The sequence below is a fragment of the Eubalaena glacialis genome, chromosome X (assembly GCF_028564815.1).
Source record: "Eubalaena glacialis isolate mEubGla1 chromosome X, mEubGla1.1.hap2.+ XY, whole genome shotgun sequence".
Taxonomy (NCBI): Eukaryota; Metazoa; Chordata; class Mammalia; order Artiodactyla; family Balaenidae; genus Eubalaena; species Eubalaena glacialis.
The window spans coordinates 93,455,715-93,468,156 of NC_083736.1; the positions used below are offsets into that span (position 1 = coordinate 93,455,715).

Consider the following 12,442-nt stretch of genomic DNA (forward strand, 5'->3'; position numbering starts at 1 on the left):
CTCTCAACCCAAGAAAACACTCTCCCAAGCAGAGTGATGGGATGGAAATCGAGAGCCCAGGACCTATGGGGTAGTAGTGAGTCACAGAGAAGCTGTTATACTGGGCAGTTAGTGGAAATCTCATTTGTAAAATGCAAAATTAAAAGGCAGTTTCTGGATGGAATGGGACATGGAGGAAATGATCAAACTTGGAGCACAAAGGTCCCTTCTCCCCCTTCCCTCCAGGGAAATACAGGAGCTCTGAAAGGCAGGAAGCAAGTTATGGGCAGAAGGCAAAATACAATGAGTTAATGTGGGAAATCTCCAATCAGACAGGGTCTGTGGTTCCAGAGGCAAAGATTGCACATCAGGCAAAATGAATGCCCTTCCTTGTCTTTATCACTAACACTTCATGTGGCAAGTCAGGGCACGCCAGAGGGTCAAAGGCCCAAGTGATAACACGAGGAGGCCCACTGCCTCTCAAGCAGAGTTCCCACCTGGGCCTGACTCTCACATATAAATGCTCCTCTAGCTTAAAAAAACTGAGAAGCTTTTGTTTGGTTTCATTTTATTGAGTAGTCAAGACAAATCAATCTTGCTTTCTTTCCATCAAGTTTTACGGCTATGAGTAAAGTCAGGATTATGAGTCAGGAAATCCCAACTCCTAAAATAGGGGAAGGAGACAGCAGTGGGATCAGTCTGACAGCCAGACCCAAAGGGGCTAGCCCGACCCGACCCTGTACTACCTGTTTCTGTGTTTCTCCCTCTGCCCCTTCCTGCCCCCAACGCTCCTCCTTTCCCCCCTCCTTCCCTCCCCCTGCCCCCTCCCCCCCATACAAGCTATTCCGTCAGTCAGCTGACTACGTAACATCCAAAGCATTCTGATTGTCCTACCCCGTAAACGAAACTTATTTCTTTGAGATATTTTAGAAGAGAGGAGTCACCCCTTCCTTTGAATCTTGGCCCATGCCTCACAGGAGGCAGCATGGTCCTGTAGAGTCAGACCTTGATTCACTTCCCAACTTTATGCATGATAGTGGGCTTGACTTTCCTCACCTGTAAAAAGGGAAGGTTTCCTACTTCATAAGGTGCTTGAGAAATGAGGGAAATAATATATGCCTAGCAGAAAGCTTTGTACACAAAAGGCATTCAATATATTTTAATACCCTTTTATACAAGAGGTCAAAAATCACTTAGGCTCTACCTAGAAACCCAGAGCCTTATTTCTGAGATGGTTACTTGGTATCTGGGTTATTTATCTCTCAAAACTAAATAGTGGTAGTAGGAGTGAAGGAAAAGGCCCTACCTCCTAGAGAAAGTGAAGGATCCAGAAAGAAACAGCAGGGGATGTCTTCCCTTCCCTGTGCACTTTTCTCTCCTTCCTGCAGTTGCAGACGTGGGATGGGGGTGGCTACAAAGGTAAAGGAGGAGTTTCCCTTGGTACTTTAGAGAGAGAAAGAAAAGTGTTGGCACTTTTAAGATGGGTTCTCATTCTCTCCCTCAATACCAAACACAGAGGTCAATGGATCAGAGCTCGGCAGAGGTATCAGGCACCAATGTGGGGACAGGGAAATTTTCTTCAAGTGAGCACAGTATGGTTAGGGAAGGGCATTTGTCACTTTGGTTCTTATCCTTCAAAAGCCACATGAAAAGCAACAACAGTAAGTCAGGACATCAGAGACGAAAGCATCTATAAAACTAACAAATGCAAACGCTTGACAAGGAAGAAAGCTTTATTGAAGCACACACACATTTCAGGGGGTGGAGAACAAAGGAGCAAGTGACAGTCCAGGATCCCAAGTTATGCCTTCCATTACAATATCAATCCACACCGAATAAACCTTTTTAAAACACTCTTCCGTTCACTTCACACATACAACAGAAACTGCAGTGGCCACCTTCAATCCAGTAGCCTTATAAGAGAGTCCGCTAGCAGCCAACTCTACTGAAAGGGATTTCTTCTCCGGTACAGACTCCTTTTACAAATGACTTTGTGAAGGTAAAACTGTGAGAATAAGAAGGTCAGTTTGGGACAGTGAGTTTCAGAAAATGAACCTTAGATCGTTAGACCCTTCTTAGAAAGGTCTCAACCCACCACACCCAGGTTATATCTAGGTCAACTTTAGGAAACAACAGAAAAAATAGGAACCGAAACCACTTCAAGAAGGAAGTCAGAAAACCTGGGAGATTCTCTGAACACACTCTCTTGGACACTAGCAGTGCCCAGCCTGGAGAAACACTGGACTGGTTTAGACCATACGTGGCCATTCTGGCTGACATAACAGTATGTAGACCCTATTCTGGGTGGTAACATATGGCAGACACAAACGCTAAGAAAAGTGTGGTACGTGAGAGTGAAGATGTCTTGTCTTTCATTAGAGAAATTAGGAGCTCTTTAACAACTGCTGTATCAGTTTAAAATGCAAAGAATTCAGCATGGGCTGGGAGACACTCAGTCACTGGTCCTCAGGGACTACTGAGAAACCCTTACTGGGCATGCCCATGACCCAGTCCAAAGGCCATTATCTAATTAAAGTGCTCTTCTAAAGCAGCTCTGTTATAAGGGTTCCCCAAAGGTCTAGGGAAGGTGTTCAGAACTGGAAGCAACTTAGACATTTTCTTAGCATTTCCAAGAAAACCATTCGACCCAAGCAAGGTGGAAACTGCTACAAACAAGAAGATTTAAAAGCCAAGTTCCAGAAATGTGTCAAGGTAGAAATGGAGTTAAAAGCATAAATTGGAGAAGAAAGGATGGACCTACTCACCTCTCTCCCATCTTCTGTCTTCCACCCCATCTTCTGTAACCCACCCCTGCTTCCCGGAGCCTTGGCCTCAGACCAGGCACACCTTGAAACACAGACCAGTGTGAGTGCCAAAGGCAGCCGGGGCTTCCTGGGGAAGGAGGAACCAGGATAGCAAGACAGGTGATAAAAAGTTGTTTCAAAAGATAAGTTAATTAATCTCATAAAGATATAAGAAATATGGACTCTGAAAATATATAGTAGTTTATGCACAAATAAAAACATTTTGAAGAGACGCTTATTTTCGAGCCTGCTTTAAAAAGGGATGGAAGTCTACATCACTCTAGCATAATGAGATTTGTAGAAATACACGTTTATACACACACATATATCACACACACACACACATACACACACACTAAATTATAAATCTTCACCCTTGGTTTCTTCGCTTCCTCTGACTTGCCCTAGACAGGGCTGGACCTGCAGAGAAGGATAGGGGCTCACAAGCCCAGCTTCTGCTTGGCCATCGAGGAACGGAGCTGCAGAGTCCCTTCCGCCCAAGACCCTGGGTACTGTCGCATCTTCTGCCATAGGCTTACTTCTTCCCCAGTCGAGTCCATCCAGTCCACCACTTCCCCATTACTGATCCCTAAGGAGAAACACCAGAGGAGGCTGAACAGGGACCCCATTCCTCAGCCTACTGAGAAATATGGGTTACACATTAAGGGAGCACCCCATAAAAGACAGTGTGCTATGAAGATGGGCTGATGGGGACAGCGGTCTGAGAATGGCTCCCTGTTGATTTTGCACAGCTATTTCTGTGCTCTTGAGACTCCATCAAGAGACTTCAAGTTGATGAAATGAGACTCGAAACAGCACACGGTAGCTCGAGACTTCTTATTCTAAGGCTGTTACAGCTATAGCCCTTCTGTTATTGCCAACTTGACAAGGGAAGGGAGGGGAGGGGAGGGGAGGGAGGGAGGAAGAGAGGGGGGAGAGGGAGGAAGGAAAGAGGGAAGGAAGAAAGGAGGGAGGGAGGGAGGAAGGAAGGAAGGAAGGAAGGAAGGAAGGAAGCTGAACACCTTTATTTTTCTGGCTGTAGACTCCAGGCTTGAAGTTCAGATCATATGGGGCCTCATTTCTATTCTCTTGTATATTCATTCATTCGACAAACATTTATCAAGTGCCTACTGTGTACCAAGTACTCTTCCAGGCTCTGGAGATACAGTAGTGAACAAAGCAGAAAAAGTCCTGCCCGCAGGCAGCTTACATTTGAATAGAGAAGACAGAAAATACACAAGTAAATCAACAAGAGTATTCCAGATAGTGAGGTAAGTGTCATGAAGCAAATAAACAGGGTGATTTATAGTGCCTAGATCAAGGCCTCGCTTAGATTAAGTGATCTGAGGGCCCCTCTGAGAAGGAGACGTATAGTCAGGAGCTGAAGGACTGGAAGGAACCAGCCTTCCCAGACAGAGGGAGCACTAATTGCAGAGGTTATGAAGTGGGGAGAAGATTGGTATACTTGGAGAACAGAAAGCAAGTCATTGTGTTTGGAGCATAGTGAGCAAGTAGTACTATATGATGGATCATAATGGAACAGAGGGTCTAGATACAGGGGCCTATTGGCATGGTGAGAACTTCGGATTGCTTTCTAAGTGCAGTAGGAGCCCCTGAAGGGTTTTAAGTAGGGGACTGACATGAACTGGCTTACATTTGTAAGAACATCATTCTAGATGCTTTGTGTTAAATGCTTTGTATGAATTATTAATATACAAGTAATATTTACAGTCACAGGAATGCAGAGACTGTAGAGAAAGAAAGGAGAATTCAAGACAGCCTTGAGAGCACCAATATTTAGAGTTTGGGTAGAGAATGAGGATGTCCCAAAGAAAAAGTGTGGTGTCAAGAGAAGCAAAGTATTTCAAGAAAAAGGGAGTGATCAGCTATGCTAAATAGCATGAAAATTCTAGGATGATGAAAACAAAATTTTGGCATAAGCAGTTACTCAGTGGAGTGGTGGGACAGAAGTCAGATCACAGTGGATTGAAGACTAAAGGAGAGCTGAGGCCATGGAAACCACTCTTTTTAAGAAATCAGAGGGGAGACGTGGGATCAAGGGAAGGTTTGTTTCTGTTTATTAAGACTGGAAATACCAGAGTATATGTACTTTCTCCTCCAGTAGGGAGGTAGAGAGAATAAAACTGATCAGACAGGAGAGATAGGAGATTCCAGAAGTAAGGTCACTGAGAAGGAGAGGGTGCGATCTAGAACACTTGGAAAGAGCTTGGCCCTTGCTAGGAAGGACCCTTCTTTCATGTAACAGGATGGAAGGTGGAAATCAGAAGTACAGATATATGTAAGTTTTTATATGTTTTTGGTGGGAAGATGATGGCATTCCTGGAAATCAGGGTCCCATTTACCTGTACACATGAAGTGCAGGAGCTCAGCCTCCCCCCAGCCCTGCACATACTAGGCCCTCAGTAAACACTGGCTGAATGTTAACTGAAAGAAGACAACTCCTGACATAGTGGAGCTGTGTAGGGAGGGGGATGGGTCTATTCAGAGTGAAATATCTAAGAGGCCTTGGAGACAGTGAGGGTGGGGGAGAGGCTCTCACCAGTGCCAACACCCAGCCTGACCCCGCCCAGGAAGTCATTGCTGGCCAGGGGCTCCCGGTCCCACACAGTCAGTTCCAGGCACATGTGTTGGAGATCTTCCAGCCTCACACCATTGTAGACAAATGTATGGTTGTAGTGGGGATTCAGGGTCTTCTTCATCACAGGAGTTTTACGCTTACTGGCCTTGTTCCTCATGGGAAGGAGGTATCTGGCAGAGGGTGTGGAGGAATCAACAACCTACTCAAAGCTGGCAATATCTATCTAAATTCCCCTTGCCCCTCCCACAGGCCTAGCCCAGGAAGGTGAGTCAACACTCAGATCCGAGGACACACTCTCCCTCCTTTGAATCTGCTGAAGCATAGTTCCTACCACCTCCACTAGTTCATTCACCCAATTCAATTCCTTTTACCTGGAGAGAAAATTAATACAATATTATTATGGAGCTATTGTCTATACGCCATCAAAAATGGGTTTTGAATATTTGGTTCCACTTCTATTGGGGAAAGTCCTGTTTAATAAAAACAACAGTAATAAGCATAGGCATAACCAGACATGATTTGCTAGAGAACTTAAGTCAGTAGGTTGAGCTGTAACTTGGGGAAAGCTGCCATTGCTTAAATATTGTGGGGAACAAAGTCCTGAGTCCCCAGGTCTTGACAGTCAGGGAACACAGATTTTTATTCAGGATTAATTAAGAGCATAAATCTATAACAAAGGAAAAGTCAGACCTAACTGTCTACCACCCTCCTTTCTGGAAATCAACACTACAGCCCAGTCCAAACTGAGCTCAGACCAGTGCCAACGTGGTAGTGGAGGTTGCGCCATTACCTAATTTCAGGAACAAGTTGGCTGCTGGAGGTGGCAGGACACATAGGGATAATATCTACAGAGAAAGGTTAAATTGGGTTCCTCTCTTAACTCTCATGTCCTGAAACTGGTTAGTTTGGTGCTGGTCCAGGGACTCACCCCTTCACAAAGCTGTCTGAAGTCCCTCCTGATTTGGCGGCCGTCAGACTCTTGGCTTCTTTGATCCACACCTGGAGCTCTCCCCCTTCCCCACCTGTACCTGGAAGGGATGTCAGACATAGTAAGTGAGTTCCGACACCTCCACATTTCTCTCAAGCTTTATCTACATAGCACTTCCTCTCTTTGTTCCTGAAGACAGCAACTTCCATGGTAAGTGGACCACACCTGCCTTGTATTCTCAGTACCTAGCACAGTGCCTAACAGCGAGAAATAGGCGCTCAAGTCATAACAATAGCGACAAAGGCTTATTGAAAACTGGCTATGTGCCTGATTCAACATTAAGTATTTATTCCTCAAAACAACCATATGAGATATATACTATCATTCTCCTCATTTTACAGATGAGAAAACTGAGACATAGAGAAATAAAGTTGCCTGATGTTTGCTGAATGATTGAAAAAAGGGAACTCCTCCACTTGTGTTCTGGATCCCATCCCCACGTCAACAAGACTCATCAGGCATCATCAATTTCAACCCCCACCTCCCATTTTTAATATCTCATTCTCTACTGGTCCCATCCTCTCAGCCTAAATATATGCTAATCTCACCTCTGATTTTTAAAAATCCTTTTAAAAGTAAATTTCCCTTCAACCTTATCTCCTTTTCAAGCTGTCCTCCCTGGCTCTCCTTTCTTTCACCATCAATTATCCTGGAAAAAAAGAGTCCACACTCACCGCCTCTACTTCTTTGCCTCATTCACTCAACCTAGTTTCTAGGGAAATCTGGCTTCTGCTTCCACTGATCCATTGAAAATGTAATCTAATGCCGATGAGCTGTGTCTTCTCATTGGGCCCGACATGCCAGTGGTATTTCAATACTGTTGACAACCCCCGCTCCCTTCTTCAAGCTCTCTCCCAGCATTGCTCTCCCCTGATAAGCCTCCACTTCACTGGCTTCTCTTCCCATCTTCATTCTTTAAAGTGATCCCTCTGGTTCTATCCTTGCCTCTCTTCTCTAGTTATCCTGCACACCCTCCTTGGGGATCTCACTGACTTCCCCAAATCCTATACATTAGACTTTGCTGCAGGTAACTTTTTAAGAACTTGGCTTCCCGTTGCCAAAGTGTCAAGTTCAACTCCTTACCATTACATTCATGGCCCTTTTCAGCTAGGCTGCAGCCTCATCAACAATTCCAGCCCCACTTCCACATCTATATACCATAACTCCAGCCCCACTCAACTAAGAAGTTCACTGCCTCACACTCACATACAACCCCCCATTTACCATGCCTTTTTCAAACCTTTGCTCATGCTATCGCCTCTTCTGGAAATGCTCTTCTTACCCCATCCTCTTCCTTTTCTGCCTAGTAAAGTCTTAAGTCCAGTATCATCATTACTTCCTCTTTAAAACTCTCCCAAATATAACCAGACAGAATTCATCACTCCCTTATCTATGTTCTTTTAGCAGATGACTGTCTTTCTTTCTAAAATAAACTGTGCAAGGGAGGGCAAATATCGTGTCTTATTCACCTACATATCCACAGTCACTAGCACAATGCCTGGTGTGTTGATTTACTCTTCCTCAGCCTTCAACTTCCTGTCTCTTATAGTTATACACCACCCTTTCCAACCACCCTCTCTCAGTCCTGAAGTTTCTGTTCTGTTCTGACCTCTTAGTAGCCTGTCAGAGCTGGACCAAGACCAAGTTAGTTTAATAGCATCAAAAGCAAAACAAAACAACAACATAAAAACAAAAACAAAAAAGGGAATCCAACTCTTAAGGCATTCCCTTCTGGTTGCAAAACAGAAATGGCTTACTTAGTAAAGGAATCTTCCCTAGAAAACGATCCAGTGTGCATCGTAATCTGGTCTCGCCAATAGCGCTAGCCACTAGCCAGCACCACCTCGCACAGATCTTGTGCAGAAAACTAAGAGCTAAATCCAGGGCCCCAAAGAAAACTCACTCTTTTTCCGGTCACCTCCACCAGGGAGTTTGGAGGCTGGGATGTATTTCAATGAAACCACCAACTCGCCTTTGTGTGATGGCAAGCCAGTCGAGGACTCAGCACTGATCTGAAACACAGGGAAACCCAATAGGTCAAGCTGGGCTGTTCAGGAGTTGTTGAGACCTCTCGCTGAGGAGATTCTAAAATTACCCCCAAGAACAGTTTCACAGCATAAAAGGATCCTTCTCCTTATGAATACCATCCACGATCCCTAGGCCATGGCAGCCACAGGATTCTAAGGCAGTTTCTTCCGAAGGAGCTGCAGAAGAACTAACAAAGAGTCTTCCGCAATGCCTACTATTTTGCTACTTTGGGGATACCATTACTAGATTCCAAATACCCTCAAAGGTCTGCCAGCAAGGTTGCCATACAAACTGACAGGGGACTGACACCATAATGAAGAATCTTGTTACCAACATTGTTAGTGATAGCCCCAAAGTGGAAACAACCTAAATGTCAATCAATACAGGAAAGGTTAAATGAGTGATTTTAATGCCATCGTATGGCATATGACGTGCAATCATCAAAAAGGATGCAGTGAATCTCTACACACTGACATAGAAAGATATCCAAGGGCTTCCCTGGTGGCGCAGTGGTTGAGAATCTGCCTGCCAATGCAGGGGACACGGGTTCGAGCCCTGGTCTGGGAAGATCCCACATGCCGCGGAGCAACTAGGCCCGTGAGCCACAACTACTGAGCCTGCGCGTCTGGAGCCTGTGCTCCGCAACAAGAGAGGCCGCGATAGTGAGAGGCTCGCGCACCGCGATGAAGAGTGGCCCCCGCTTGCCGCAACTAGAGAAAGCCCTCGCACAGAAATGAAGACCCAACACAGCCAAAAATAAATAAGTAAATAAATAAATTAATTAAATTAAAAAAAAAAAGACATCCAAGATGTACTGTTAAGTCAACAAGGCAAGATGCAGAAAAAGCATATAATTATAATATATTAAAATATATTCATATTTGTATATGTGAATATATATGTATGTAAATAATGATTATTATCATTATCACTCATATAGTACTTACTATGTGTCAGGTACTGTTATAGTATATAACTATATATTTAATTATATCATTTTGTTTAATCCTCAAGATAGTCCCTATGACATGAGTACAATTATCCCCATTTTACAGAATATGAAACAGAGGAACAGAGAAGTTAAGTAACTTGCCCAAGGTCACCCAGTAATTGGCAGAGCCAGGATTCAAATTCAGACAGACTGGTTCCAGAATCCATGTTTTTAAGCACTATACTACACTGCATAGAAAAACCCAGAAGCATACAGACATAATTAACACCTGTATCTTCTAAGAAGGGGAGTAGAATGGGGAAAGGAAAGAGGGCTTTCACTTTTTACTCTGTCTATATCTGTAGTGTCTTTTTAATGAGAATGCCATGTATCACTTGTATGATTTTCAAAGATAAAAAGTCTTTTTTAAAAGAGAGCTTGCAAAGATTTGAGGGCTAGGTGAAACTCTGTTACAAGGATTTGAATATGCCACAATTTTTAATTTTACATTTGTTTAGGTTACTTTTGATTAATGACTGCCTCTACCACTAGAATCTAAATGCCAGGAGGACAGGAATCAAGCCTTTTTGTTGTTGTTCATCCTAGTATGCCCAACACTTAGCAATGTACCTGGCACATAGTAGGTGCTCCACAAATATTTCCTGAATTAATGCAAAAGTGAATGAGTGGATATCTGGGATGAGCAGCAAGTGGCCGTGGGCAGCAGGACTGCTTCACTCTACTGGCTCTCTCAGCGTGGCTCTGTCCCTTATGCCTTGGTACCCAGAGCATGAGCTGGTGCAGATCAGAGGTGCTCTTTCACTGCCCGTGTTCACCGGGGCTCCTCTAACCTAAGGCCTCAACTCTGAGCATGGCAATGCAAGGAAGGTATAATCCCCACTGGTTTGGAAAAATGTACCACATACCCAGAATGCACGGAAGTGTAGTGTATGGGAGAGACACAAAAGAATAGGGAGGTGGATGCCAGGAAGAGAAAACTGAATGGGAGCAAACGGATCACTAGGGCAAAAAAAGAAAAATCAGAGACAATAAATGTAGAATGTTTTCAGTTAAAATAGATATGTAATACTGGAGTGGTCTTTTTGTTGTTAATGTCTACACAATTTATTAGTCTCTAGATTGTGAACTTCAGTGGACTCTTAAAAATTGGAGTTTAGCCTTAGCTGGAAATTGGCATAATTGGCGTTTTTGTTTCAGTAGCATATTTTCATTCTGGCTCAAAATAATTGCAAAGAGCAAACAGCTCCATTTTAGTGCAGGTTTTTCTTTTTATGTAAGACATTTTTTATTGGCAGTAGTTCATGATGGCTTACAGTGACATTTCCAATATAACTATATCAACTGTAGGCCCCAGAGAGAATATCTTACATGCCAAATGCTTCAGAAATTCTAAATTTCTAATAATATGCTATAGTTTGGTGATAACTGCTTTCCTAGGGACATTTTTAATATTGTTACTATTTTTTGGAGGGCAGTAGCTATCAAAATACTGGATGTACATTTCCTTTGACTCAGCAATTTCACCACCAGAAACTTCTCCTACAGTTACACTCACAAAAGAAGGCGAAGATATATTATAGCATAGTTTTAATAGCAAAAAAAGAGGCAAACAATTTAAATACCCATTGGTGGGGGGATTGTAAATAAATTATAATATAGGTACATGAAAAATACTATCCAGCAGTTAAAATGAGATAAATCTGTAAGTGATGGCATAGAAAAATGTCCATGGTAAATGACAAATTGTTAAATGAAAAATCAAGATATATATACACAATGATAAGAGCCCATTTGTGTAAAAAGGAAAAATGTAAATCCATATGTATATATCTGTGCTGCTTAATACAAAATTTCTATAAAGATATCCAAGTAGTTGATAACAGTAGTATTTCTAGGGAATGGAAATAACCTACTTTTCTTTTTATACACTTCCATGTTGTTTTAATTTTGAATCGTGCACATAAATCCTTTTATTCTTAATGTTCTTGATAAGCAATATATGTAGACCTGATAAAAAGTTCAAACGTTATAAAAGGGCATATAGAGAAAACTAAACCCTCCCACCTCAGTCTCTCTTCCTAGAGGCAGCCACTACTACTAGTTTCATGTCCATCTTTCCAAAGGCATTCTATGTAACATGTACTATTTTTAGCATTGAAAATGCTAGTGTAAAAAAAGTTTTACAGAAGAACCTTGCCATTGAACAGTTCTGATAATCAAGAAGTCCTAACTCTGTTTTAGCATTTCATCTTAACCAGAGTGACAGTAACCTATTGAATGTCTTTTATGTGCCAGGCACTGATTGGTACTCTGTATATGATCCTGCAGAAGAGGAATATTATTATCATTTCCATTTTATAAGTGAAGGAACTAAGGCCCACAGAAGTTAGGTGACTTACCTAAGTTATCTTTTTCTTCTTTTTCTTAAATATTTATTTATTTATTTAGGCTGCACTGGGTCTTAGTTGTGGCACTCGGGATCTTCACTGCGGCATGTGGGATCTTTTAGTTGTGGCATGCAGGCTCATAGTTGCGGCATGCGGACTCTTAGTTGCAGCAGGTAACCTCTTAGTTGCAGCATGCATGTGGGATCTAGTTCCCCGACCAGGATCGAACCCAGGCCCCATGAATTGGGAGCGTGGAGTCTTACCCACTGGACCACCAGGGAAGTCCTGTAGGTTACCTTTAAGTTAGGTGATTTACCTAGCTGGTAAATCACAGGGCCTGGATTCAAATCCAGGTCTGCACTCAGATCCCAGGTACTGTGTGCACACTGCCACACTCTCACCGAGATGCCATCTCCAAAGTAAAACTGTCCCTGGCTTGTGTGACCAAGAGCACAGCAATTGGAACTCCGTGAATTGCTTTACTTCCCACTTCTTTAGTGAAAAGGGTAGTTTGGAAAACCAGTGCAGATTAGGATACACCCAAAAAGTTAGCTTGGGAAGAGGCACAAGTTAGGATGTTAGGATACGCCCAGACTCTGGAAGATCAGGAGGCAAAGCTTGGCACACATATGAAAGACTTCAAAGGAAAACCATGGCTTCATCTTCGTCTGGCCTACACAGAAGAGATTACTCACACTTGCCATC

General features: G+C 43.1%; 1 protein-coding gene across 2 annotated transcripts in view; it reads right to left on the minus strand.

The window, feature by feature from the left end:
- Window positions 1–1,697: 1,697 nt before the first annotated feature.
- Window positions 1,698–12,442, minus strand: part of SYTL4 (synaptotagmin like 4) — a 68,995-nt gene continuing 58,250 nt past the window's right edge. For both annotated transcript variants that reach the window (XM_061179552.1, XM_061179551.1), the window contains exons 14-17: window positions 8,274–8,382; window positions 6,311–6,410; window positions 5,344–5,552; window positions 1,698–3,372 (exon numbers count right to left, since the gene is read on the minus strand). In XM_061179552.1, the coding sequence (XP_061035535.1) occupies window positions 3,224–3,372; window positions 5,344–5,552; window positions 6,311–6,410; window positions 8,274–8,382 (567 nt within the window). In that variant the 3' untranslated portion in view covers window positions 1,698–3,223. The remainder of the gene's footprint in view (window positions 3,373–5,343; window positions 5,553–6,310; window positions 6,411–8,273; window positions 8,383–12,442) is intronic.